This window comes from Alternaria alternata (genome assembly GCF_001642055.1).
Source record: "Alternaria alternata strain SRC1lrK2f unplaced genomic scaffold CC77scaffold_1, whole genome shotgun sequence".
In the NCBI taxonomy this organism is placed as follows: Eukaryota; Fungi; Ascomycota; class Dothideomycetes; order Pleosporales; family Pleosporaceae; genus Alternaria; species Alternaria alternata.
The window spans coordinates 1,549,657-1,576,357 of NW_017306190.1; the positions used below are offsets into that span (position 1 = coordinate 1,549,657).

General features: G+C 51.7%; 11 protein-coding genes across 11 annotated transcripts; 8 read left to right on the plus strand and 3 right to left on the minus strand.

The window, feature by feature from the left end:
- The first annotated feature begins 1,192 nt into the window (after positions 1–1,192).
- On the plus strand, positions 1,193–3,437 carry CC77DRAFT_34858 (phospho protein phosphatase). Its single transcript, XM_018531339.1, has 5 exons — positions 1,193–1,483; positions 1,578–2,710; positions 2,761–2,910; positions 2,963–3,061; positions 3,110–3,437. The coding sequence occupies exons 1-5, from the start codon at positions 1,393–1,395 to the stop codon at positions 3,320–3,322; spliced, it is 1,686 nt and encodes a 561-aa protein (XP_018391693.1). The 5' UTR covers positions 1,193–1,392; the 3' UTR covers positions 3,323–3,437.
- Positions 3,438–4,196: 759 nt separating this feature from the next.
- CC77DRAFT_979051 (hypothetical protein) lies at positions 4,197–5,794 on the plus strand. The gene is made up of 3 exons (XM_018536018.1): positions 4,197–4,464; positions 4,631–4,871; positions 4,972–5,794. Exons 1-3 carry the CDS (start codon positions 4,434–4,436, stop codon positions 5,783–5,785), a joined length of 1,086 nt encoding a protein of 361 aa, XP_018391694.1. The 5' UTR covers positions 4,197–4,433; the 3' UTR covers positions 5,786–5,794.
- Positions 5,795–6,320: 526 nt separating this feature from the next.
- CC77DRAFT_1015597 (kinesin-domain-containing protein) lies at positions 6,321–9,934 on the plus strand. Its single transcript, XM_018524060.1, has 6 exons — positions 6,321–6,471; positions 6,529–6,679; positions 6,734–7,090; positions 7,568–7,690; positions 7,759–9,383; positions 9,436–9,934. The coding sequence occupies exons 1-6, from the start codon at positions 6,448–6,450 to the stop codon at positions 9,604–9,606; spliced, it is 2,451 nt and encodes an 816-aa protein (XP_018391695.1). The 5' UTR covers positions 6,321–6,447; the 3' UTR covers positions 9,607–9,934.
- A 517-nt stretch (positions 9,935–10,451) lies between these two features.
- Positions 10,452–13,340, minus strand: CC77DRAFT_1045984 (hypothetical protein). Its single transcript, XM_018527425.1, has 2 exons — positions 13,207–13,340; positions 10,452–13,117 (listed from the first exon to the last, which is right to left on the minus strand). Exon 2 carries the CDS (start codon positions 12,993–12,995, stop codon positions 10,557–10,559), a length of 2,439 nt encoding a protein of 812 aa, XP_018391696.1. The 5' UTR covers positions 12,996–13,117; positions 13,207–13,340; the 3' UTR covers positions 10,452–10,556.
- CC77DRAFT_35265 (SH3 domain signaling protein) lies at positions 13,331–15,690 on the plus strand. Its single transcript, XM_018531343.1, has 3 exons — positions 13,331–13,775; positions 13,957–14,271; positions 14,324–15,690. The coding sequence occupies exons 1-3, from the start codon at positions 13,665–13,667 to the stop codon at positions 15,347–15,349; spliced, it is 1,452 nt and encodes a 483-aa protein (XP_018391697.1). The 5' UTR covers positions 13,331–13,664; the 3' UTR covers positions 15,350–15,690.
- CC77DRAFT_34962 (hypothetical protein) lies at positions 15,691–17,438 on the plus strand. Its single transcript, XM_018531340.1, has 4 exons — positions 15,691–16,067; positions 16,123–16,931; positions 17,009–17,183; positions 17,239–17,438. Exons 1-4 carry the CDS (start codon positions 16,032–16,034, stop codon positions 17,389–17,391), a joined length of 1,173 nt encoding a protein of 390 aa, XP_018391698.1. The 5' UTR covers positions 15,691–16,031; the 3' UTR covers positions 17,392–17,438.
- A 47-nt stretch (positions 17,439–17,485) lies between these two features.
- On the minus strand, positions 17,486–18,112 carry CC77DRAFT_924828 (hypothetical protein; the record flags this gene model as incomplete). The annotated part of the gene is made up of 1 exon (XM_018533824.1): positions 17,486–18,112. A coding segment is annotated over one exon (627 nt), but the record flags the coding sequence as incomplete, so codon positions are not given.
- Positions 18,113–18,170: 58 nt separating this feature from the next.
- On the minus strand, positions 18,171–18,912 carry CC77DRAFT_35053 (hypothetical protein). The gene has a single exon (XM_018531342.1). The coding sequence runs from the start codon at positions 18,731–18,733 to the stop codon at positions 18,239–18,241; it is 495 nt and encodes a 164-aa protein (XP_018391700.1). The 5' UTR covers positions 18,734–18,912; the 3' UTR covers positions 18,171–18,238.
- On the plus strand, positions 18,775–20,360 carry CC77DRAFT_34964 (hypothetical protein). The gene is made up of 4 exons (XM_018531341.1): positions 18,775–19,287; positions 19,340–19,634; positions 19,691–19,846; positions 19,897–20,360. The coding sequence occupies exons 1-4, from the start codon at positions 19,093–19,095 to the stop codon at positions 20,241–20,243; spliced, it is 993 nt and encodes a 330-aa protein (XP_018391701.1). The 5' UTR covers positions 18,775–19,092; the 3' UTR covers positions 20,244–20,360.
- Positions 20,361–21,230: 870 nt separating this feature from the next.
- On the plus strand, positions 21,231–22,205 carry CC77DRAFT_924755 (hypothetical protein; the record flags this gene model as incomplete). The annotated part of the gene is made up of 4 exons (XM_018533817.1): positions 21,231–21,263; positions 21,337–21,546; positions 21,600–22,050; positions 22,117–22,205. The coding sequence occupies 4 exons, from the start codon at positions 21,231–21,233 to the stop codon at positions 22,203–22,205; spliced, it is 783 nt and encodes a 260-aa protein (XP_018391702.1).
- A 3,212-nt stretch (positions 22,206–25,417) lies between these two features.
- Positions 25,418–26,609, plus strand: CC77DRAFT_1015601 (hypothetical protein). Its single transcript, XM_018524061.1, has one exon. It carries the CDS (start codon positions 25,790–25,792, stop codon positions 26,465–26,467), a length of 678 nt encoding a protein of 225 aa, XP_018391703.1. The 5' UTR covers positions 25,418–25,789; the 3' UTR covers positions 26,468–26,609.
- The last annotated feature ends 92 nt before the right edge of the window (positions 26,610–26,701 follow it).

The window sequence follows — 26,701 nt, forward strand, 5'->3', positions numbered from 1 at the left end:
GAATCGTTCGGCAATGGCGCGCTTTGCGGGGAGCCTCTTGCGTCGAAGTATATTACTACACCACCACAGCGGCGATGACGATTAGCGTGTAGGCGCACACCAAGGATGGCGACTCGTGACTCTGTGGACATGGATGCCATCGCATGAAGCTGCAAGATCGGCAGACGTGCGACGGGCCGCCCTGCACAGCGCTTGCCACTGTGGAACACGACAGGCTCTGACATGTGACAGCAAGAGCAACGACTCCAGCGCGCTGATGCTGCGACGACGATGGCCATGACGGTTATGTTGAGAGTCGGCTGGTGACTCCTGCGCATCGATGAAAGGATAATGCCGGCGCACTCAATATTGGACCAGCATATGGCGGCAGAAGCGCATCGGGTCTTACGGCTGATGTGGGTTGTGATAGGCCAGGGCGACGTCGCGTCCCCGTACCATGGCGCCTAAGTTCCTAGCCGTGAGTCAACCTGCAAGCTTGTGGCCGCACGAACGGTCGCATGGCCTGGGAGTCGGTCGCCTTTAAAAGTTTGGCGAAGACGAGGTTATGCAGGGCTCGAAGCGTAATTGTCTAGAGTCTAGAGGCAAAGCAGAATGCAAGTGTTCGCTGTGGGCTCTGGCTAATGTGCCTTTGATCAAGATGCTTGGCTGTCATTTCCCTGTGTGACGCGCCTGCTCCGCGATGCAGTGGAGGGTGTGATTGGGCAAATGAATGATGAATAGTCCTCCCTTGGAGATGTGCAGCGTGGAGTGAGGGTATTGTATATGGGCCTGGCCATGCACTCTCTGGCTAGGGCGATTGCAGGCTAGGGGCGAAATGGCATGGTTATTGGGGGTCCCCCATCAAGAGGCCCCTGTCGCTGTTGAGTGTGGCAGCTCTTGCACAGCCCCGATACAGCTCGCAGAATGCCATCGTTGTGAGCGCATTGCCTCTACCACAGAATACAAAGGCTACATTGCAATCGCCGTCGCCGTCGCGCCAACGAACGTGTGAGAGAAGCCGTGCTGCTCAAGTGAACTGGCGGTTGTTGTGGAGCTTTGGCGCTGATGACGGTGAAAGACGGCGTCTCATTTCCGTCCACCTTAGCGAACCAGCCTCATCCCAAGCAGCGTATCCAAGCTTCGCTCCCCGTCGCCCTCGCTCTCTCCCTCGGACTCCCTCGACGATAGCGACTGCCACAGCTGCGAGACAAGGCGATCGCTCCTTCCATCTCGCGCATCAATCCAAGCAATCGCGACCGGGCCACGCCATTGCCAGCCAGCCATCCACCGCTCCCACCCACGAGCGAGTTCCACCACGCGACGACCCAAGGAGCCCTCTGATCCGACCCAAGCCTATCACTACACGTCAAACTCACCTGCGCGTTGTGCGTCTGACTTACTCGACGCGCAGCCATGAGCACCGAGCCGACGCAGCTCTCTGCTGACGCAACCCGCCCGTCTACCGACAGGGCAGTAGGGTCGTCGGAGCAGGCCAACGGCACCGGTATGTTTTGGATCTATCATCATCACCAACACCACCACCACCACCGCCATCACCCACCATCGCCCTCCAAGACTTGATTACTAACACAATGCAGCTGCCATGCAAAACGCCATTGCCACCAACTCCTTCGCTCCAGGTCAATCCTCGTCACAAGGCCCGTCGTCTGCCCCTGCTGAAGGCGATTCGAACCAAAAGCGCACCCTCTTGAACGTCCCCCAGTCCGCGTCGCAATCCAACGAGACCCCCAACACCGGCCTTAGCGGCGCAACTGCAGCAGACGCCGAAAGTATTGGGCGAGGCTCCAAGCACTCGAAGCGCAGCTTCATGGGCAAGCGACGAGCTGGCAGCACGGCGAGCAGCAAACGCTCTCACCCGCGTGCTGCACCCTCGGAAAAGAACGAACAACCGCCTCCGATGCCTGCCACAGCGAACCGTCCAGCATCGACACGGAGTAAGACGAAGAAGTCTGGGGGTCTGTTGTCCTGCCTGCCGTGCTTTGCACCAAAGGAATCGCGAGACGACTCTACGCCTTTGGAAAATGTCAAGCAAGCTCAGAAGGTGCCCGCCGGCCGCACGTCTCAGTCAACTCCTATTAAGAAGCAGGAGCCTACTGTTGCTGAGTCCAGCAACACGGACTCAAAAGACCCGCTTGATGAGAAGACTGGAACCGAGACATCAGGAGCAGGTCTTGCTGAGAAACCCATCCACAACGATGGCACAACCGAACAGCCAGCAGTGGAAACGCCGCCCCCGGTCATCACAAGAAGCCCATCCCAGAAGCAGCAAACAGAAGCAGTGTCCCCACCCCAGCCCGGTACTCTACAGACTGGCCATCCCCAGATAAGCATCACAAACCCTACGCCCACCGCTACTCCGGTACTTCCTCGGCCATCAGCAGAGCAGGAGCGCATAATACAGGACCAGACCGAGGAGCAGAAGCAGATCGACAACGACATTGAGATGAAGGATGTGCCGCTATCGACCAATGATGTTCATCAAGAGGGAGAGGAGAAGGATGCAGAGGCTGAGGCTGAGCACCCCAAGGTTGATCTACCTCCACCCCCGCCGCTCGTCGAGAGGCAGGTTGCAGTGCAACACCAGACTGCGGATGTAGCTGAGGCGGCCGAGCCACAAAAGTATCTTTTGGGACCCATTGCACCTAGGTTCCAAGGGAAGAAGTGCTTGGTTCTCGACCTGGACGAGACTTTGGTCCACAGCAGCTTTAAGGTATGTGTGATACATAGAGCGTTTGCTTCTGTTTACTAATGCGGCACCAGATTCTGCATCAAGCCGACTTCACCATCCCTGTTGAGATCGAAGGACAATACCACAATGTCTATGTCATCAAGCGACCTGGCGTCGATCAGTTCATGAAGAGAGTGGGCGAGCTCTACGAGGTCGTTGTGTTCACTGCGTCCGTATCAAAGGTAAGCTTGGTCTGAACTCTTCCTAATACATGATGTATGCTGACCATTACAGTACGGTGACCCACTTCTCGACCAGCTTGACATCCACGGTGTTGTCCATCACCGACTGTTCCGCGAAAGTTGCTACAACCATCAGGGCAACTATGTCAAAGTATGTTTACTTACATCATCCTGCTTCTCAATTCCTAACACATTGTAGGACCTTTCACAGATCGGTCGCGATCTCAAGGACACCATCATCATCGACAACTCGCCCACGTCGTACATCTTCCACCCGCAACATGCCGTTCCCATCAGCAGCTGGTTCTCTGACGCACACGACAACGAGCTTCTCGACCTGATACCCGTGCTTGAGGATCTGGCTGGCCAGCAGGTCAGCGATGTCAGTCTGGTGCTTGATGTTGCTTTGTAAGCATGAATTGAGACGACAGTGATGAGAGAACACCCTTGCGCATGCCCTTTCACCGCGCCGACATAATCACTTTTCTTCAAGTCGAAGCCGTAGGAGCGCTGCTCTTGCAGCTTCGAACCTGTACTTTGTAATCAGTTGTAATCTGCATCAAGAGGCGGTCTGAGGGGGGCAGATGTGAGACTAGTGGTTGAGGATCATCTTGCAGCTTCAGACTCTGCGTGTTTGATTTCTACTGCCGCGAGCATGGCTTCGGCGCAATGTGCTTCGATACCCACCCCCGCCAGCGCCCGAGCTGCAATGAGTCACATTCCTCTTTTACGCAACAAAACCGGAGGACATTGGCGCAGAATGGCGTCGATTTGGCTAGAGAGGCCACGAAAATAAGCAGTAATATTGGCACATACCCCCTTTCTACATATGCGACGCGCCAGACTCTTTGGGGTCGCGTTGCACTTACCATCAATACCATTTCCTTTGTACATTTGTGTGCTTTCTTGTTGGTTTTGCATTGCTGGCTGGAACATGCATGGTCTGTTCATACCCACGACTGGAGCGTGTATTAGTGCTGCTCGTCGTTTGGCTCGGTTCCTTCTTCGCTCATGTATGTCCACGGGTCTGTCTTGACGGTCTGGCAGGAGTGCTAGCCAACTGGTAACTAGATAGTCAATACCACTTCCCATAGTCAGACCACGATCTAGAATCCCTCAAGAAGCTCTAGATGTAGACCGTACCGTCCAACGTCTTTCTTGTCAGTAGTGTCATATGCGCACATGACGTTGACAGACCAACAGAACGCCTGTCTTGGCATTCACATGTCGAAATTACATGACTCGCACGACCACTCATCTTGCGTCCCGCCCAAAGCGTCCCAAATACACTCCGCATTACGTCTTCGCCACGCTGGAAGGGTCCAACGTAAGAAGCTTGTCCAGCCTTTACCGGCAGCGCTGCGCCCTGTGTCTTTGCTTCGTCTACATAGCCTCGCTGTGACGATCCTTCATTCTCGCTAAAGGCTCGTTCCGCTCGCGATTGTTGCAAGTTGGCTTCGCCTTAGATGGCTCGGTGACACTACGCCCACACCTGAATCTTTCTTTGCTAGACATAACTCGTCATGGAGAGATATAGTCAGTTCCGCGATAAAGGTGCGTTTAATGATACTCCTCCGCGATTCTTGGAGAGTTCAATGTATTCTTACGTCCCCTTCCCACGACGTCTTGTTTAATTCTGCCCTTCGCCGTCGATTTCGACGTACAAACGTTTGATATATTCCCCAAAAAAGTAACTATCTAGCTAACAGTAGACCTACAGGCACGGCGATAGCGCCGTTCCTCCCCGTTCCTACCCCGCCGGTCGGTATCATCTGGTCACCAATATACCTCTTCCTCTTCTGCGTGCGCGCACCCTTTGTCGTGGCTTTCTCACTGTTATACTTCGTAATATTGGAATGGCTTCCTATTGGGAGGAGGCTGAAGTATGCGGTGCTATGGCTGATGCTGGGCATCCCTGGTGTGTGGTGGGTGGATTTGCAGGTTGATGGTGTTAAGAGAGGGTACGTCAAAACGTCGATTGCAGCTGAATCGTGGTGGAAGTCAGATAGAAGCCATGTCTGGAGGTCGAATATCCTGAGTCGCTGCTAACTCATCAAACAGACAACTACACTCTGCGAAAAACAACCTCCCCAAACCTGGCACGATCATCGCGTCCTCCTTTACATCACCCCTCGATCCGCTCTACCTCGCCGGTATCTTCCAACCGATTTTCACTCGCTCATACCCCGACCACCGAAAAGTCGAACGCATAACGCTTCTGGGCGCCATCCTCCACGCATTCTCCCCGCCCGTCCTTTCTCCACCCGACTCCTCCAAGCTCGTCTCACTCAAACAGCTCACCGACGAGAACCCGAACAGAATAATTTGCATATTTCCCGAGACTACTACAACAAACGGCAGAGGTATCCTCCCGCTATGCCCCAGTCTGCTGAGTGCAGATGGCAAGACGAAGATCTACCCTGTTAATCTTCGGTACACACCCCAAGATGTCACAACTCCCGTTCCCGGTGGATATGCATCGTGGTTCTGGGGCCTGCTCAGCAAGCCGTCACATCAGATGCGAGTACGCATCGCTTCGCGTGTATACAACAGTAGCAGCCAGGACCAGCCCTCTCGTCCTACATCGAGTTCGAAGCAAACACCGATCAAGGCATCAGGCTACGATGCAAATATCTTCGATCAACCTGACTTTAGGAACGGATTCAGTGGCAAGCATGGGGAGGCCGGTGATGGCATGGATGTTGATGTTGGCGGCGCTGTGAACGACGTTGATGGTTTTGTTAGCGAAGATGAACAGAAGGTCCTTGAAAGGGTCGCGGAGGACTTGGCGAGGTTGGGCAGAGTCAAGAGGGTTGGGTTAGGCGTTGAGGATAAGGTTGAATTTTTGAAGGTTTGGGGCAGGAGGAAACGATAGATGAGGGAGGAGGTGGTGATGAACCACGGAAAGGACAGGACGGATGTGTGGTTGAGACAGGAAGATCGCTGAGTAAGAAGTTTCAGAGCTGATAGCACTGAGTTATCTATCGCTAGTATGCAATATCAACATGATATCACTATGAACTTTCAAAACGACCACATCTAGCTTCCTCTGTCTTCTCTCATGTTCTTCGTTCCGACTTCCTGTTTCTGGGCACGTAGGTGTTTAGTCCCGGCGCAGGGAGATGTCTATTGCAAGTCCAATCGAAGAGACTACGAGATCCAGACATGAGTGAATGCCATAGTATTGGTCCTTTTAGGTGATGGCAGCGATAACGCGACTTGAAGCTATATCTCGGTTGGTCATCGGTCTATGTTCGATAAGGCTTCGTATATCGAGGTTGGCATAGACAAAACCATGCATGGAGTCGAGATGGCACGGCGTTGCTCGCGACATGCCAGCTAACCGAAGTTAGCATGTGGCTACAGGGATGGCGGTTTCCTCTGTTTACCGTCCGAGCGCAGGCCCAAACAATCGATATCCGACCTCCGCAACAGCAACGTCAACGACAACGACGACGCGCTTGTGCTTTTGGCCGCGCCAGGGTATGCTTTACTGATATCCTTCCTCCGCTAGACGTAGGTAGACAAGATTCGATTATGGACGCTGCGAACGAAAACACTGTACGTATGCCCCCATCCCTTGCCCGGCGCAAGTCTGACTTCGCGACCATTGTATAGGGTACCACGAAGCGCTCAGGCATTAAACCACCCTCGACCTTTTCCAACATCACCTCATCGCCGACTCGCGCCCTCGGCGAATTGCACGAAGCTGGTGCCAACGCGCGAAGCGGAATGCCGATACCTACAGCGAAACACAAGCCCTCCGGCTGTATATTGCCCCTCCCTATATCAGTAGCACCGGACAGGTCGCTAACTACACCAGTGCCGGAGCCGGCTTTCAAGCAACGGAAGACTCTTGCAGAGCAGGCTGGCGAGCCCATTTCTCGACTAAAGCCCCCGCCGTCTAAGATATCGAGTGGGATCAAAAGCATCGTACCGCGTGGACTCGCCGCGTCCACATCGCGTGCCACTACGAAACCGACAGCGAGACATCCTGCAGCCTCTACTCTCAGTGGCAGTGTGGGCGGAGCGCCTAAGGCTTCCGGGGCTGTGAGACCCAAGTCGGCCTATGGCCATGGAAGCCATGCTAGGAGCAAGTCCTATCAGCAAGGGCCGCGCCCTACGACAGCAATGCTAAACCGAGATGACGATGACGACAGTGAGCAAGCAGAGCGCAAAGGTGTGCAACCATTTCTTATCTCTACAAACCCCTCCACCAGTGCAAGAGTGCCTGGTGGGATGCCTTCTTATCTGAAGAAGCGCACAATCTCCCTCAATATATTCCAACACAGGATCGCTGGTACCTCAGGTCCACGAGCGGTTTCTTCTCCTTCCCACTTCCGCTCCGTCACTCCGGTCATCGAAGAGCCTGCCGATACAGACTGCGACGACATCTGCACAGCGGTTGGCGCACTCACATTGGGCGCGGCCAAGGCAGACGTGCGTGACAGTCAAATCGGACGTGGTATGACTTCTGACTACGGGACAAACCCTTTTCTCAAGCCAAAGATACCTCCATCTCAACTTCCCCAGCGTACACCGACAATGGCTCGGCAGCAGCAAGTAGACCCGTCGCCGCTCCGGCCTCCATCTACCACACCGCGGAAATCAGCACAAAAGCCCTTTCTGAATCGCTTCACTAACGATCGATGTCCAGATTTCTACAATGAACGCATGGAGGCCATGGAACGAGACTTCCGCATGTTCAAGGAGAAGATGGAGACAGATGTGCGGCAGGCTACTGACTACAAGGAATCGATTCAGCAGCTTCAAAGTCGCGGTAGGTCAAGAATAACGCTCTTCCATCTCGGCTCGTGGACGTCATTATGCTAATATTGTTCCCAACAGTCACGGAACTCGAAACTATTCGCGCGCGTCTGGAAATCGTAAACAAGGGCCTAGAGTCGGAACTCGACGATACACGAAGCTGCCTCAAGTCAGTAAAGATGGAACTCGAGATGATGCAGCAGAAACACACATACGAAGTTGAAGATGTACGGCGGAGACTACGCATTGAGGTCGAGGATCTGGAGTCGCGGCATCGGAAAGACACAGACCGAATGGAGAGAGAACGAGATGAGGTCGAGAGGAAGACACGCCTCGAGCTCGAAGGACGAATCGACAAACTGCTGAAAGAACACGACGAAGAACTTGCCGGCTTGCGGAAGAAACTGGACGCCGACACGGAAACGGAGCGAAGCAGGCGCGTACAAGAAGCACAAAAGATCGAGGAGGAGTATGGTTCAAAGCTTAGAGCAGCTGCGATGGAAGCAGACGCAAAACACCGCGAGGCCCAATTGGTCCAGGGCGAACTCACCAATGTCAAGTCCGAGCTTGACCGAGAGAGGATGCTCAAGAATAGCCTTCAAGTTCAACTCACAGAAGCAACAAGCAACAACCTTACATTGGACGCAGCGAACAAGGCGATGAAGGAGAAGATCGACTTCCTCGAGTCCGACAGCCAGGCCCAGTCGCAAGCTTTCAATGACCTTCACAAACGAATGCAAGATGCGATTGAAGCTGCTGAAAGAGCGCAAGACAAGCTTCGTCAAGAGGAGACACTACGCCGAAAACTTTTCAACCAGGTGCAGGAACTCAAGGGCAACATCAGAGTTATGTGTCGTGTGCGACCCGCCCATGAAACCGAACGCAATCCGGCGCAAATCTCGTTCCCGGACAACGATACCGACAGCAAAGAAGTGGCAGTGCTTGGTCCAAGCAAGCAAAGCGCAACTGGCAAGGACATTACATCCGCCTATGCGTACTCGTTTGACCGTGTATTTGGCCCAGCGTCACAGAACAGCGAAGTTTTCGAGGAGATCAGTCAGCTTGTACAAAGCGCTCTTGATGGATACAATGTCTGCATCTTCTGTTACGGTCAGACAGGAGCTGGAAAAACACATACCATGTCGTCAGCTGACGGTATGATCCCCCGTGCGACAGCCCAGATCTGGGATGAAGCGCAGCGATTGCAAGAGAAGGGCTGGAAATACGAGATGGAAGGCTCTTTCCTCGAAGTTTACAACGAGACGTACAACGATCTGCTCGGTCGCTCAGAGGATCTAGACAAGAAGAAGGTCGAGGTGCGACATGATGCGGCGAAAAAGCAAACGAACCTTGACGGTGCAGTCAGTGTGAAGCTCGACGGTCCAGGTCGCGTGGAGGAAATCTTAGCGACCGCCGACAAGAATAGGACGGTCGCTGCCACCAAGGCCAACATGCGTTCCAGTCGAAGTCACTCTGTCTTCATTCTGAAGCTTGTCGGTACCAATGAGATTACTGGTGAAAGGAGCGAAGGTACGCTCAATTTGGTCGATCTTGCCGGCTCAGAGCGACTTGAACACTCCAAGGCTGAAGGGGCGCGCCTCAAGGAGACACAAAACATCAACAAGAGTTTGAGCTGTCTGGGAGATGTCATCAACGCTCTTGGATCGGCAAAGGAAGGCACACATGTGCCATACAGAAACTCGAAGGTATGTTACACAGTTTCGATCTGGAGTAACTCTTGTACTAACATTTTCATAGCTCACATACCTCCTCCAATACTCGTTGGGTGGCAATTCAAAAACGCTCATGTTCGTCATGGTCAGCCCGCTACAAGCACATCTTCAAGAGACAATTACGAGTCTCAAATTTGCAACTAAGGTTTACAACACGCACATCGGAACGGCGAAGAAGCAGACCAAGACGTCGTAGACTTGGTTGTCAAGACGTAGATTGACTTTGGGTCCTGCGACACTTGTGTGCTACAGGATGGGCGTTCGGTTGTTCTGGATAGGACGAGGTGTTTGCGTATATATCTTCTTGTATGCACGAGCAGTGGCCTTTGAAGTGTTCGAGGTCAATATTGATTTGCTTGGTGTATATAGCCATGGTTTGGAGTCCAGGATTTATCTGGACAGGGCAAAGTCGTGTGGCGCACAGTCAACATGCCGGCGTTCAGGATTTCTTTTGGTAGCAATGTGAAGAACGATGAACGAAGCATATTCATTCTTGATCTTGCTTCTAGTGATATGATGAGAGGAGAAAAGACAGCAAAACTAAGTGGTGTTGCCATGACGTGAAAGTTCGTTAGATGGCTTGACATCCATCTCTCAGCGCTCCTCTTAGCTCTTTGAATTCAGAACCCTATACCTGCACACTTATTTCCAAAATCGACACCGGAATGTCGCACAACTTCAGTGTGTGCAGTGTCCGGCGTTCGACTTGGACGCCTGACTCCTAACAAATGGAATGCATATGCCTTCATGAGATCATGGTATCTCTCTCTTTTTCTACTCGAAGACTTTGCTGAACTTACCATCGCATATAGAGCCTACAGACCGCGCAGGGTATCCTATGGCTGTCCAGGTAGTGCGCCTACCAAGTAGGCATTTGTCTCACAAGGTGTTCGTTCTGAGATTCCGTAGCTTCGAAATCATACCTCAGTTGTTTCATGTGGAGAGCAAGGTTTAGAAGAATCCACGAAATGAGGTTAGCGAAAGCATGACGATGATGAACACCACCGTTGGCAAAAAGCGGCGATTAGAACAGCAGATGCTGTGGGGTATCAATATCGTGTTATCGTCGCTACATAGCCTCATACCACATTGCTGCCAACAATCACTCACAAATCAACGCAAACTCTTCATGTACTCTTGTTACCCTCAGCCCCTTCCGGGCGGTCTCCAGTCGAACAAGTCGCCAGCCTCCGTACTCCATGGTCCAACATCGTTGTCCACTACAGGGCTCGGTAATTCAATCTCTGCCCCAGCCGGCGGTGATACATTGGTTTCCACCTGCAGGCTCTGCGTCCTTTTGAACTTCCGTCTAGGATCCGTTCGCTTGATCAACGCATCTAACCCACTGCTTTTCTTCTTCTTTGGTTCCTCAGTCACGGCGGTCACGGTCGATTCGTCTACGAGATCTGTAGCATCGCTTGAGGTTTTTGCTAGGTTGCGCTTCTCCCAATCGTCTGCTGCACTGGGTATCGGTGCATCGTTCTCACTTCTCACACGTCTGAAGTTTCTGCTCGGCGACTTTCCTGCACTGGTGATATTTGAGCCATCTTCAATAGGATCCGCGAGAACCTTAGCCAGGTTGTTCGGTTTTTGGAGAAGAGATGCTAGTTCGGTTGTGCTCATCATGAGACCTTTCTTGTTTGCCCGAAGGGGATGTGGCGGCAGAGCTACGGGCTCATTACGAGGGGGTAAAGCAGAGCCTTCCTCTATCGTGGTGGTTGAGGTGGGTTGCTTCTTGGTTCGCTTTGCTGGCCGCTTGGGGATACCGCCGGTTGAAAGGGGGACTTTGCGAGGCGAGGTTGAAGGCGTACGTGATCGTGCTTCTGATGCTTCGGTATGCACTGGCGACACGTCTCTCGATACTGGTATCGGTGGATCGAGTGCGGGTATGGGAGGCGATGGGACTTTGTGTGCTGGCGCGGGCTTCTCTACAGTGCTGTTTCGTGACTGCGCTTTCCGGACGGTTTCCTTTGATGGAGGTGACTTTGGTCTCGCAGTCGCGGGCTTAAGTGATGATTCAGCGGATATCTTCTTCATCTTTTTGGTGATAGTCGGTTTAGACTGGGGAACGTTCTCTGGAGGAGAAGAAGACATGATCTGAGGTTGTGGAGGAGACGAGGGTACTAATAGTCGCTGATCCATGAAGCCATGTATGACTTCTGGATCTTCCAGGACACTCAGCGATGGCAGTGATGGGGACTTGGAGACCCTCGCTCTTTTTAACGCAACGTCGTCACTATCTTCGGCATCTGTCCTTCCTCGCTTGTCTTTGGATATCCGTCTGGACGCTTCAGAGACAAGTTCTTGTGGTGGAGGATTACTGTTTTGCGACACTGCAGGCGATGGTTCCTTGCTTGTTATGCGTGATGTTGGCCGAACCCTGGCTTTGAAGCTGGTCGCTCTGGCCTCGCCCCCAGCTCTTACTGTCTGTTGGGGCAAAGACTGACAAAGCAACTTTCCGCGCTTTACACCTGTAGACAACCGGAGCGATTTGACTTTGCGATTAGGAGGAGGCGAAGGCTGCGCTGTAGGTGTAGGGTCTTTGGATGGCTCCTTTATCGGTTGAACCGCAAAATCGACGTTCATGAGGCGATTCGAGGCGCTCACTGGGGGTGAGGATGGTGGGGCCCGTTGCTTTGGAGTCTCTAAAGCCTTTGCACTTGGTATCGGCACCTTACCTTTAGGTATCTTTGGAGTTTGTACGGATGATTGCTGGGATATACTAGGTTGCGGAGCTGGAGTATGAACTACGCCAGATTGTGCCCTCGCTCTACGAAGTTTTGGTGGTGTGCTTGGGAGCGTTACGTCTGATAAATACGCCGAATGAGGGTCGGACTCGGGTTCTATCGTGATGACGGTCGCTGTCGGCGGCACAAACTTAGCAGGTTTTCGGGCATTCTTCGCTTCCGGTTGTCTTGGAGGTATGGCCGAGTCTCTCTTTGCTATAGGGCTTTCTTCTTGAACCGGTCTGGACTCCCTCCGGTTGGAGAGTGGCTGGACCGTCTTCTGCCTCTTCGGCGCGCTTTCCTCAATCTGTTCATTCTCTTTTTCCTTCCGAGCCTCGTACGGGGACTTCATAGGTTGGGCCTTCCCGATCGGCCCTTTCGGCGTTCCAAGCAGGGTATTGAGTGATTTATGGCGCAGTTGCGATGCGCTTCGCTGGGCGTTGGCCGGTGCTACCGATGACGGTCTTTGGAACGGTTTCGGTTGGGAAGGAACGGTCGGGCGGGGTGGGGGCTGCTCTTTCGTCTTCTTCTCAAGTAGTTGTGTCAGGTCTGTATGTGTGATGCCCATGGGCTCGGCGACCTCTACCAGCGCGCCATTATTCAAAGTGAGTTCATCGCCTTCCTGCACTTGGTTGCTGTCCTTGTGGTATGTATCGCCCAGAAAGTTTCTTGCTTGGTCGTACACCATGACTCGGCTGTTGAACGTGTGGAACTTGAGATATCCATCCTGCCATCGTTTTTGCTTTCGTTTTACGTCTTGTGTGTACAGGCACCGAAATTCGGCGACCGGCGCGCTGTTTTGGGAGGCGGTGATGGCTGCGATGGTGGACGCATATTGCGTGCTACGGGGGGCCGTCATGGCGTATCGGTTCGGTTGAGACGCGTCGTCTTGTGCGCGGGCGACATGGAGGCGGGGTCGTGCTGGAGGGTGAAGGCCAGAGAGGTGACGGTGACGCGCCTCGGCGGGATAAACCGCGCCTGCTGTTCCGCGCGAGCACGTGGTTTAGCGTCGCACACTACGGAAGTGGCTACCCAGCCCCAGGACCCTTGAGCTTTCACCGGAAACATACCAGGGGTATCCGTATCCAGTCTTTTCCACTTCAGTCATGACACGTCTTCGTGCTCGGCAGCCCAATGCTGAGTGGCCTTGCATCACCATGCCGTCTGATCCACGGTCCTTCTCGGTGCCGAGCTGAGGAAACCAAATGCGGGCACCGGGTATAGCCACAATTCGCTTCTCGTTGCTGCGAGTTAGCTCTAGCAAACTAAGCTTCTCCGCGACGACTTTCACAATCCACCTTTAGACTAGAAACTGGTCTAAGCGGGCAGCGAGTTGTTGCGACAACTGGTGCGGGGCCATCTATCACCCCTGCTCACCTTCACCTCAATTACCACACGGCTTTGAGCACAGCCACCGCTAGTGGACGCGCGAGCATTACTTACTGCCTGCTGCCCATTACTTGGGTTATTCTGTCCTCTTCTTACTTCAGGCCTACCTCGCACACAATTGCTGCCTTCACGTCGCAAGATGCAGCGCATGCAGAGGATTACGGGGCGTTTCCTCACGAGGACGCCCAATGAAGCCGATGTCGAATCCATGTTGAAGGACTTCAACGACTCCAAGACTATGTTGGAAAAGGTACGTCCGATGTGGCTTGTCATCTCACATTGTTCGGTCCTATGAACTAGTGGGGCCATCCCTAATCCCATCAAGTCCTACACCAGCCATCCACGTCAATGGACGCAATGCATCCTATCTATCCAGCACAGGAATCGGCTCTTCACTTCGTTGCCGAGTTTTGGACTAACTCGTCGCCCAGCTCGAAGCGTCAGCAAAGCAATGGCGGGACGCGTGGACCAACATCCTCAACCATCAACTCACTTCGGTCGAGCTACTATACACCATTTTCAAACCACTCGGCGGCGAAGGCTCCAACAGCACCCATGTACATGCCGAAACTCCGTCTGCCGTCCTGGAGCGTGTCCACGCCCTCCATGAGGCCTTTTCGGAACTGAAGACGGATATGATGGAGGAGGTCAAAGACATCGACAGGAAACTGGTCATACCGGCGAAGCTCGCTCGAGATGCATTGAAGCCCATGGAGAAGGCTATCAAGAAGCGGGAAGATGCGAAGGTCAGACAGCCTCCGAGTCGCGCTATCGGATGTACTGACAAAGCGATAATAGGTCGATTATGAGCGCTACAAGAGCCGCTGCGAAGCCCTCCAGGCTAAGAAGACGCGTTCGGAGCGCGAAAACAGCGCTCTCGCCAAACACGAAGTCGATCTCGAGCGCTCTACCCACGCATACCAGCTTGCTGACGAGAATCTACGAGAACGTCTACCACGTCTGAACGCCGCGACCTTCTCAATCCTACCACACCTCCTAGCGAACCAGATCGTCCTACAGAATAACTTGATTGGGAACTTGTATACTGTACTGCACCAGTACTCACACGAGCAAGGATACCCCGACCCACCACCTGAGCCGGAAGAAGTCATACCATTATGGGACTCAAACTTCACACCACTGCGCCAGGAGATGGAGACAAGCTTGGGCTTGCTCAAGACCGGCAAGGCAGTCCACATGCCGATGCGACTACCGGACAAGGGAGATACACTGACAGGCCTAGGCATTAGAAATAAGGTCATGCCTGGTAGGAGAGCCAGCAGCAACGACAGTGTGCCTACCATCACCGGAGGCGGACGACCTGCGCGACCGTCCCAGACCCTTTCGTCCACTTCCGAAAGCGGTCCACCTATAAGCCTCTCTAGCAAGCCTTCATACAGCTCTCTTAGCGCCTCGAAGCCAAAGATAGGTGGCTCGCCCCATCTGAGCGCTGGTCAGGACATGTATGGCCGCCGTGCCTCCTCCACCTCCCAGGCTTCCTCGTACTCAAATGGAACAAATGGTGATTCCTACTTTAACAAAACCCCTGCCTCGAATGGATCGACTCCAAGCGGTTATCCCTCATCGCCTAACCCAGCAGCAGGGAAGAAAAAGCCGCCTCCACCGCCCCCTAAGAAGATTGGATCGTTTCAGTCTGAGTACGTGACGGCCATGTATGATTTCGACAGTCTTACTCCTGGCGACTTAAATTTTAGAGAGGGCGACCGGATTCGCGTGGTGAAGAAGACTGAAAGCTCGCAAGACTGGTGGGAGGGCGAGATACACGGACAAAAGGGCAGTTTTCCCGCCAACTACTGCAAATGAGTTTGGCCAGCTTTGGGCGATGTGCGAGTGTAGGGGACAGAAGAACTTCAATGATATCCAAAACTGCATTAGAAGGTGGTGTTATGGCGTTTCAGCAGTTTTGTTGGTGTCACGAACCAGCTGCAGAACGACTAAGGTGGACTCAAGTTAAGGCAGAATGAACAGCTCTTGCGTCTTGATGCAGATTGCGCATGGATTCGTGCTCCAACAGCAACAGTATGCCAGCTTGCAACACTTCCCGATAGTGTAGTTGTGGTGTAATGTCAGCCATCTCAGACTGGGAGTCGACGCGAGTGACATGTCAAAGCAGACCGCGTCTCTCCTTGTGGTGGTAGTAGTGGTGGTGGTGGTGGCTTGGTACCTGTCCGCCGATATAAATAGTGCGCACGAATCTGCTCACCAATCAAGCTCCCAGGCTGCATCTTCATTGCCATACCAAGACTCAGCCTCAGGAGCAGTCTAGCCCCCGTCTTCAGCCCCCACATTCTAGTGCGTAGCTCCCGCGCGCCATCGAGAAGGCGGAGTTGATGCCTGCCCGTGTCATGATGCGCCTGCCTCGTGCGCGGTGTGCCTGCATATGTGAGCCTCGTGCTACAGCCGCAGCAGGCTTGCCGGCGTCAAGCATCATATAGAGCCCTGCGCTGCGTTTCATCCCTCATAAGACTATCTGAAATAATCGCTGATGTGCAGTATGAACGAGAAGACGACTGAACAGACTGTACGTACTGCATAATGACGTTGGAACAGGCTGGACGAATGCTTACAGGTAACAGAGCAGCGCATTGAGACCACCCTTCTCCTCTCGTCCGATTCCACCTCCCTCCACGGCTGCCAACTCCAGCAACCCCACAGCACGTGAACTCGTGCATCAAAATGGTCATATCGACCCCAACCAGGGTCACGCTTTGGCGAGCGGGCAGCCTGTGCTGGACTCAGTCACAACCATACCGCTAACGCCGGAAGACTCTCTTCCCACCATAAGCGGCAGGAACAACGAGGCATACCTTGCCAACGATGACCCTCGCCAGTTCCTGAAACACGATCTCGATCTCTCGCGCCTCAATCGCATACATGGACACCTATGGATGGCAGGCCGGCCGATGCGCGCTAGACCGTTGCACAGATACAGGATGCTGGGCATGGAAGTGCTAGGCACACAACAAATGGACCTACATTTGTTGAAATATTCAAACAAACTGCTAGTCAAGCCGCTGCCAGAGTGGATGCTCAGCTATGACTTTTGGAGAGAGCACATCTGTCAACCAGGCGATGCTGATTCTAACAACAATGTCAAGAGAGAAGAAGGCTGGCTGTGGAAGAGTGCCGCAGGGTTTTTGGTGAGCTATGTGTGGCTCATCACTACACCACTCGACTTGAAGATTGCACACGAATGCACGCTCCTGCCAAGTTTCATAACTTGGCACTGGTGGAAAGACTTTGTGAGGGATTTCATGCACCATGTGGATATCAACACACTACATCAGGTGAATAAGCGGTATCAGTTCGGCGATTTGAGGTTGGGAAGAATCAACAGCACCTATCGGATACGGTATGCACATACGCACTTTGTAAGAGGATATCTGTAAGTACATCCTTGCCGATGGGAACAAGTTGGCATAGAGGCTTTGATAGGATATATTGGCTAACAATTTCGCATAGATACGGATACAATCGCTACGTGATCTTCTTCCAGCGAAACTTCTCTTGGATCCTTATCGTATTCGTCTTCTTCAGTCTCGTCCTTTCCGCTATGCAAGTCGGTTCAGGCCTCAAAGAACTCGAAGATAACTATGCATTCCTTCGCGCCAGTTATGTTTTCGTTGTGTTTAGCATGGTACGTATCAGATCATCGATGATACACAAGAGAAAGTAGCTGACCCTCTATGCAGATTTCCGTAGTTGCTGTGCTTGCATTTGTGACTATCGTCTTTATCGGCATCTTTCTCTTCAACATGGTAAAAGCGATTGCGCACGCGGCAAGTGAGCCAAAGAAGAGGACAAAAGCAGCCGAGCAGAAGCAAGAGGCGGGTAAGAATGTATGATAAGCGTTGTCGTGCATTATACATCGATGCTGGCGTTTTGTTCCTTGATACCCAATGTCTTTTAGATCCAAACTCTAACTTACGTATACACTGACTAGCTATCCTCATCCTGCCTATTTTTCTTGCCTCTTTCTAAAGCTGCAGGCTTCACGTCCTGCCCTCGCTTAGAAAGCCACGACATCACAGCATAATACCCCAAACCTAATCCCGCGGCCACCACTGACCCAGCCGATGGAGCAACCATAGCCACCCTCATAGTCCTGCTATATCCTCTCTTCTCCGCGTCGTTTGCGATCACAAGTGCTGACCAAAGCCCCGCATAACTATTACACAAAGCTGGCATCAAGATCCTCTTCATCAGCCATTTGTAGTTCCTCTGGTATTTCCACCATAGACACAAACAACCTAATACGCCTGTGCTGCAGGCCAAGGCAGAGAGATAGAGTAAAAGAGGAAGTTGTATGATTTCGGGTTCTGTATCAACATAATCTCCTGGGCAATCCCAATATTCCGGATATTCTATGCATCCTGTGTATTCGTCTTTTGTCCTGGGTTGCGGGAAGGCTGCTGGGAGGATGATGTAGCCTGCGAAGAGGGTCGAGACGAATACTAGCGCGAGGAAGCTGTGAGTAGAAGGAACTGATTCGGAATTGTCAGGCATATTTGTGTAGCGGGGTCGTTCTGTTGTGGTATGCGCGTTGGGTTCTCTCGTGGGAGGTTGGCGTTAGTGTTACGTCATCGCTCCGGCGCGCTATGATGGCGCGCGCTGCGTGATCTCTACTAAACCGTCTCGATCCTCATTGCATCAACGGCCGAACGTCTTCCCGTCTGATATTTGTCTCAACACTCACGGAAAATAAGCGGTAGCGAACACAATCGCTGAAGAAAGCCTGCAGAATCTGAGGCTGCTTTGAAGAAGAGGTGAGCGTAGCCGCGAAAGCGCGACATGATCGCGACGCGAGATCAGTTTCACACTATCCAGCCATCCCATGATAAATTCAAAGAAGCAAAAGAAGCAGCCCCGTTCGGATTCAGAAATTCTACAAAACGCTGTAGCAACGAAGAAGAAGAATCCCAAGCATAACGTAATGGCCGTCGAGAAACCTAGTGCAACGTCCTCGCATGCAGGCCGCATTATTTCTCTTGCGGCACAACACGATACTAGCTCCCATGAGCTGCGAATTTGCATTGTATAGGAAGGCAGGTAAACGCCCTGTTGGGCTGCGCCGTGATCCTTCGCCTCGGCCTTCCCTTTACCGTTCAACAAAGATCCCTGCGTTAACATATACACCCATGTCGTTCCGTACCAACTCTGTGACTGCAGGTCCCGGCATGCAGACATACTGATTATTTCCGCGCAAATTGCCAAGCGAGCAGTAAGGTGTGGTACGATCGCAGCAACCAGGTACAGTCGCTATGTAGATGGCGAGACGGACCCGATACATGTCCGTCTTACGAGCTTGTATACACCCAAGCGATGCTCTCGATTCTTAGAAACCACAAGACTACCTTTGTCTGACTTCCTCTCTCGATTCCTGTTGTTATTGATTACTTCATGGTATATTTGTTTGTTCTCCTCAATCATGGCGAACGGCGTTGCTCCAGAGTCTGTAATTGTATGTCTCAAGTACTTTACTCTACTTTTTTCCGTCTACTAATGCACCTGAAAAGCCCATCGAGGGTACTCTTCTGGCTCTCGCGATGCTTGTGGCCTCTGGTCGGCTGGTTCCCCGCTTTCTGCAACGACAATGTCCCACTGTCAGCGATAGCCTTCTGATAGCATCTATCCTGGATGCCATCGGGCTCTTCGTTACCGACTATCTGACATACACATGGGGAGGCATGTCGGACGATGTACCAGAGCCATCGGTAGCTCGTGTGATTGCGCTTAAGAAGGTAAATCGGCAGCTTGGTAGCATGGATCAGACGGAACAATTGACACTCATAGGTACAATTCGCTGGAAATGCGTTCTACGACACCGGTATCTACTGGCCAAAGCTGGCCATCCTCGCGCTGTACTTCAGGCTCATTCCGCCAACGATGCCGTGGTTGCGAAAAGCACTCTATGCGGTAACCTTGTTTACCGGTACTGCCATGATATCGACGTTCTTTCTTGATACTTTCTGGTGCGGGCGCCAGGTCTCTCAGAATTGGTCTCCTGATGAGGGAGCATGCAACACCTTCAGTTCAAAAGAAGTTTTTCGGATCGATTGGAGCCTCAATGTCACATCAGATTTGTTCAGTAAGCCGCAGCATACCATTCACGAAGCACTCTGAACACTAACTTCGGAACGATAGTTTTTGCTTTGCCATTTCCGCTTCTTCGCTCACTGCAGCTTCGCCGTCGCCAGATCTGGGGTCTTGTTGCAACGTTCTCACTCGGTGCCGTTACCATAGCTATGAGTATGGTCCGCTTTGCAACGATAGAGGTCATATATGCTTGGACCAACGTCTGTAGGTTGATGCAATCTACCACATTACGACCCAGACTGACGTTTGTCTAGATGTCCTTTCCATGGCTGAAATGGCTGTCGCGATCATGGTGGTTTCGTTACCGTCGATGAGATCCTTCCTGCGACGTGGCACCCTATTTTCCTCCAACAAGAAGTCGCGTTCTTCCGAGTCTCGTACCTATGGGCACCAAACACCAGCATCAGGTTCGCACAACTTCTTGCGACCTTCCAGAAGAGGCAAGCACAGCGTTCGTGTACACACCGATGAAGACTCAGGCAGCGAAGTGGAGCTTAATACCATGGCAAGGAAGGATGTGATCTACGAGACTCATCGCGTTAGTGTACAGTTCTCGAAGTCGCAGGATGAAGAGCACGACAGCTCTGCAAAGTACCCGTGAGAACGGTTCAGGGGGTGGGTGTTTGCAGTAGAGCTGTAGTTAGAACCAGCCAAGGCAACAAGAATTAAAGGATCGGGCCAGGTCCATTTGTACGAGTTTTAGCAGCCGGATCATCTCAACATTAGACATCTGGATGGACCCTGTGCCGTCGAGCAGGCCGCTTGCATCGAGCCGGAAGGATCGCACCTCATTCCGCTGACAGCGGTCCGCACAAGCCACCGAGCGCCACGCCTGATGGAAGACTCCTCCAACCGAGCTGCAACTGTATATCACTCCGTGAACCCAAGAGTCCTCACGCACCTCAGAAAATACTTGTTACCTGTGCCGCAATCCTGCCGTTACTCTGTGGGTCGGCATTGGCCGACGGCTTCGCCTGTGGGAGGCCTCGTTTGGCAAATTTCACCCACCGGTTCGCCTAACCGAACAGGGGATGACACCTTCAATGCTTGATCTTGCTTGTTGCTAACAGCCAAAAGCTGCGCGAACGCAACAACGACGCAGGATGTGCATATACTCGATCGACGTGGAACAATCTACTACGCCAAATGGAACATGAAAGATATGAAACCGGATGCGATCCGCCTAAAAAGCCCTTCCCGCTATCGACCAAACCCACCGAGACGGTACAGCCGTCGAGGCACAAGGGTCATAGTTGGGATCAGCCCATCTAACACGGCTCCTGAAGCGCCTCGATTACAGGCAGTTTTCCGCGCGCATGCATGCAGGGCGAACGAGCTAATATGCATCTTGACAGTCCAGGACTGATGTCCGGTAACAGTTTCGCATGATAGGCGGCACAACTGTACGCCCAGAGGTGTCTCCAGTAGCTATGGCATGATGTATGCTCGGCAAAATATAGTACCCTGCATGGGATGGAATGTGGTTCATATACATACGCCTTGCAATTCTCTGGTCAAGCGAGCGAACCACTCTTCGTTGGCTTTATCCTTTGTTTCGCAAGTGTTCTGTCACACTACAGCAGCGAAGATGGCACACTACATTGACGGGAAAGACTGCATGGTAAGCCGATGTCATAGGAAACACTACATGGTTTACTGAAAGATCACAATGCTGACAAGTCGTAATGTAACAGATCTCGGAATGGATCCTCCTGATTTTCGCATACCTGTTCGTTGCTGCGCGCATGTACACGCGTTTATTTCGTCTCCATTCGAAGTTGGACGCGTCGGACTACCTATTGATTGCATCTGCGCTGGTTGCTTTGGGACTGATCATCTGCGACACGCTCACATACAAGATGGGCGTTTTGGACAATTATGAAACGTCAGAGAAGCTGTCAAAGGTAGTTCATCATTAATATTATCGCACTTCATACTCGGCTAACCCGCTCCGCAGATCTCTTTCGCCTCGAATTACTTCTACGATGTCGGTATGGGTTTCCCGAAACTCAGCATGCTAGCCTTCTACTGGGTATTCTTCAATCTGTCCGGTCACCCGGGACTGCGCAAGATGCTCTTTGGTATCACAGCCTTTGTCGTCGCGAGTTACGTCACTATCCTCTTCGATGACACCTTCTTCTGCGGCACGCCTGTATCTGTGCAGTGGTCTCAAGAAGAAGGCGCATGTTCTGTCTTCTATGCGCCGGAGCCGTTCATTCTGAACTTCACTTTGAACCTGGCTTGCTATCTTGTGGTTTACGCCGTTCCTGTGGTGCTTTTGGTAAAGGGTATACTCAGGTCCTCGACCGGTGTTGGCCTTACTTTCGCGTTGGGAGCGCTTACTATTGCCTCCGGTATCGTGCGCTTCGTCTGCCTCAAGGTTGGAACAGGGCAGGAAAACCTTGTTTGTAAGTCCACCACTTTAGTACCACGTCTCATGTACACGACATTTAAGCTAACGTGTTCACTCATAGATCCTTTGAGTATGGTAGAGATGACTCTCTCAATCATCGTCGTTGCGCTCCCGGGACTGAAGCCGCTCGTCAGACAAACAAAAGCATAGAAACCAGATAATGAGTAGTTGGTGTTGGAATAGTGCGTATACGATCAAGACGGGTAGAGCTGAACATAAAATGCTATATGACTTGTATATTTGATCATAATGGAGATTCAGATGTATCAGATGTTTGTCCCAGCTGCAAAGTGCATCACATCTTGATTGTCCGGGTAAAGCTGTTGTTTAAGCTCTTGTTAGCGGGTCGAGTGTAAGCCACCCTCCAGCTAGCGCGGTGAGGTTTGCCATCTTGCCTGACGCAAGATTCCACCCCACAACCGGCACACCTCATCTTCAGTAAGTCATATACCAACAATACAGGCTTTGAGACATCCACAGATCATTCGAAACTATACCAAATGGGCCGCGCACGATTAAATCGATACCCACAGCACTACGAACGACCTCGTCGAGATCGCAGCCTCGCGACGCGTGCGGCAGACGTTTAGTTGATCCTCGTGCCACGCGCAATCCCAAAGAGGATTCCGCCTTGCCAGGGTCACCCACGATATAGCGAGCATTACAAATCCACTACCTGATCTTTACGATCTCGTAAATCAGGGTTAAGGCAAACACAATCCAGCCGCGGAGGTCTACGAAGTGATTAGCTCCAGTGATAAATTTCGAGACGAGAATTTGCGCGGTTTAGCCCGCACTTTCACAAGAAGTTGACATAGATCACTGAGCAGTTTCTACAAAGAGTTTGAGAATCTCATAGCGTGGTTGCATGCTTTACCTGTGAGTGAGGCAGTTTGAGTGGCCTGCACTTCGATATCGATATGTCGCCAAAACAGACTGCCAGATGCGTTGTTTGCTCTGGACTTAGGAAGGAGACTTTGATCTTGGTCGGGGGGTGTATGCGGGCTGCCAATATCTTCGCGGTGTTATACACAAGGGAAACACTATTCGTGTTACGGCTGAAAGGCGACGAGTGTCTTTTCCTAGGCCAAGCCATGTCGACGGCATCATCCACGGTGGGCCTGTGAGGGATGCCGAACAAGGAAAACGATAAGAGCAGCAATCCGGTCTCATGCAAACGAGAGGCGATAGCCCCTTCTCCACGTGCGGGCGCTACAGTGCCCGTGCGCGAATTGATCACCAACGCGAATTGATCACCCCAACAACTCAATATATTCAAAAAGATGAGCTTGTAGAGCCACCACAAATCGTAATAAAATTGCGCAAAGCTAGGACTATACTATATACAGGCCTGCGGACGTTTTAGCTTATTCAGATAATTTTTTGGAGGGCGTTATCGGTCGTTGCCGTCGACTACGCGGCGGAGCAGCTCGTGCAACCCTTGCGGCTCCCACCACAGCTGGAACAACACCACCACGCTTTTGACGCTTTGTAGCTGGCTTATGAGATTTTAAATCTTTGCGCTTACCTGATTGGGGCAATTCTATAGCTTTAGCAGCTTCGCGGAGGCTTCTACGATGCTCTCTTTCAGCTTTCTCTTCGGCCTTCCGCTTTCTGGTCTCCTCCTAACCCTTCTCCCGCTTAACACGCCTCGCAGCTCTGAGTTGAAGCTCACAATTACGAGCTGCTTTGCTTGCCTCGGCTTGCTTGGCTTTTTGAAGCTTTTTAAGCTCGGCTTGTTGTTGTTGTTGAAGTTTGTTATTCTGAACTCGTTTGACGCTTGTTAGTGACCACCAGACAGCTCCTCCATGATACTCAGGATGATCCTCAAGCTGTAGAGTATAGGATTTGATTTCCCGCCTCTTCTTAATGGCTAGGGATTGCCTGAGGCCTTTAAGTTCGCCGTGGAGGAGTGTATTTTAAGCTGCAAGGTGGTGTAAACTTCGTTAAAGCTTCTTAACGCCCTTGCTGCTTTGATCCTTCACCTCTTAACGTACAATTAACTTTAACTTAAGCCAATCCTCTGCGGAGAGTACAGAAGTTGAACTAGCTTCTAAATCCAACCCCTCCTTAGCAAACTTCTTAAGTACAACGTCCAGGTTAGGTGGGTGTATCCCAGTTGCTTCAAAGGACTTCTTAATGAGGGGAGGTTTGAAAACCTTAGTCCAGGACCTCCAGAAGAGCGGGAAGAAGTCTCCTTTAGCTATATTAAGTAATCCTTGGCTGTCTTAAAGGTATTAAGTCAACTCAGTTAAGTAAGCGTTTGCTAGAGGTTTAAACATCACTATATTAAGTGGTTGAAGCGTATAGGTAGCGTGGGGTGGGTATATAGCCAACAGGATCTTGTAGTCGTTGCAATACTCAATAAACTTCATAGTTACATGGGATCCATGGCCGTCAAGAAGTAATAAACAATACCCAGTTAAAGCGTATCGTCTGGTCTCCCGTTCAAACACCTCCTTAAGCCAATGTAACCCAATATCGTTGTTGCTCCAGCCGGAGGGTGATGACGTAGTAAATACTAAGTAGTTTCCTGCTTGTACAGCATCAACCCAGCTTGTTTGTATAGCTCCGTTAGCTGCCTTAAAGATAAGGGAAGGACTCAAAACGCTCCCATCCCAACAAATACAAGCCACAACGGTTATCCACTCACTTAAGCCATCCTCAAGCAGCTAGCGTACCCCCTTTTTCACCCAACGTGCCTTAGAGAAGATACGCTTTGTTCTGCCAATCCTCCTAAGTTGAAACCCCTTTTCGTCTATATTAAATATATAGGTGGGTTGGACGTTGTACTCCTCTATCTTTTCAGCCAGAAGCTTGAAATACAAGCTGTACTTGGCTCCTAAATCGGCGTTGCAACGAAGTTTGCTCATCCCCTTGCTGTACGCGGAGATGAGATGGTTTGGATGACGCTGGAGGAACCGGGTAACCCAGGTTTCCGAAACCTCTTTTCCAGCCAAATCTGAAGCAAAGCGTTGTATCATCTCCCTTGAAGGTGGCAAACATCGTTCGGTAAGCGTATCGATGTATTGTACAAGCTCGGTTTCGTGATGTGGATGGAGAGAGAGGCGGCGCAAGCCATGTGCCTCGTGTATGCCCTTGTGCCTTCGGGCGAGCGTACAGCGGTTGACGCCATACTTCTTAGCAAGTTGTTGGTACGAGAATTGTTCTCCTAGTTCGCACGATTCGATTTCTCTAATCGCTTCTTGAATCGGGTCCATATTGGTGGAGTTATGACGCGTTGAAGTTGGCTTGTTGAGTTGGTGGGGGTGATCAATTCGCGTTGGTGATCAATTCGCGCACGGGCACTGTAGCTCTTCAATGGAAGCTTCGCCCCCGCGTCCCTCCACACTCCAATCTCCACTATTCGGAAGCACGAAACCTACAACAACGAAGCGCGTGCGGTGGGCGATTTCTCGGCGAAGTACACGCCGATCATCATTGCAGCGCTCTTCCACGGTGTTCTTTTAATCTATCGCGTTCTTGTCGCGTCGCTAACAACCCTGGCCCTTAATATGGAAAGCGGAACATCAACGCGGAGACGTCATGGGATCTCGCGCGGAATGAAAAGGACAGAACGCAAGAAAATTGAATCGTGGATATATAATTTGGGGTAGCAATGCGGTACGACGTGACATTTGCACATAGTCAAAACGCTGAAACTTCTACTACCCCATATTCTGATCGCCTGGCATCGCTTCACTTCGACGCACAGAAATCCGACCGATTGCAATATGAGATTCCTCTCGCTGCTATCACCAGCGCTCCTGGCAGCGACTGTATATGCCGCCGAAGACGCCTCATCCTCATCCTCATCCTCCACACCTCCAGCCGCAGCCTCTCCAGCAGCTGACGAGCCAACTCCTGTAGGCGCACTCTGGACCGCACAATGGGACAGCAACACCCTAAAACCCTATACCCAACACTGCCGCAACAAAAACACCTACAATGCCAAAATCTACAAGCTCAATGAGCTGTATCCTGATCTAAAAGAGCAAGCACCCCAACTCAAAGTGTTTTACAACAAGCAACTTTACGCCGGCTCCTGGGCGGGCATCGACGTCCACGGTACCGGGCGTGAACTCATCAAGATGAATATGGCAGACATGCCGTACAAAGTACGAGAGTGGCTCAAGCGCGAGTCGCTACAACGACACTACAGCGTCCAGGACGATATGGTTTTCTTCGCACCAGGGGCGATTTACCCGATACTCCCTTTGTGGGTTGACGATGCTGACGAGGGTGGAGAGGAGTGTGAGGGTGTGTTTGATGGTCTAGAGAACTACTCGAACGAACCGAAGGACGGGGCTGTGATTGGGAAGATCAGTCATACGAACACGGGAGATAAGGAAGTAAAGTTCACAGTCGAGGCGTTGAAGGTGAAGGCTAAAGACGGAAGAGACGAGCTGTGAAACATTACTTGACGTTCACTTTCTTCACTGCTACTACTCTCAAGAATTTATGTTACTATATCATTTACAATTTTCATGTTTTGTTACCATCGCATCACTATCGAGCATCGTTAGATTACTTTTTTGATACCAAAGGCTATACATGTCACTCGATTCCTCGAGTCGCTACAAGCTAATATCTTTTTACCTGACTGTCTCAAACACCAGTTCTTAGGTCTTGCTCAGCGAAGCCTT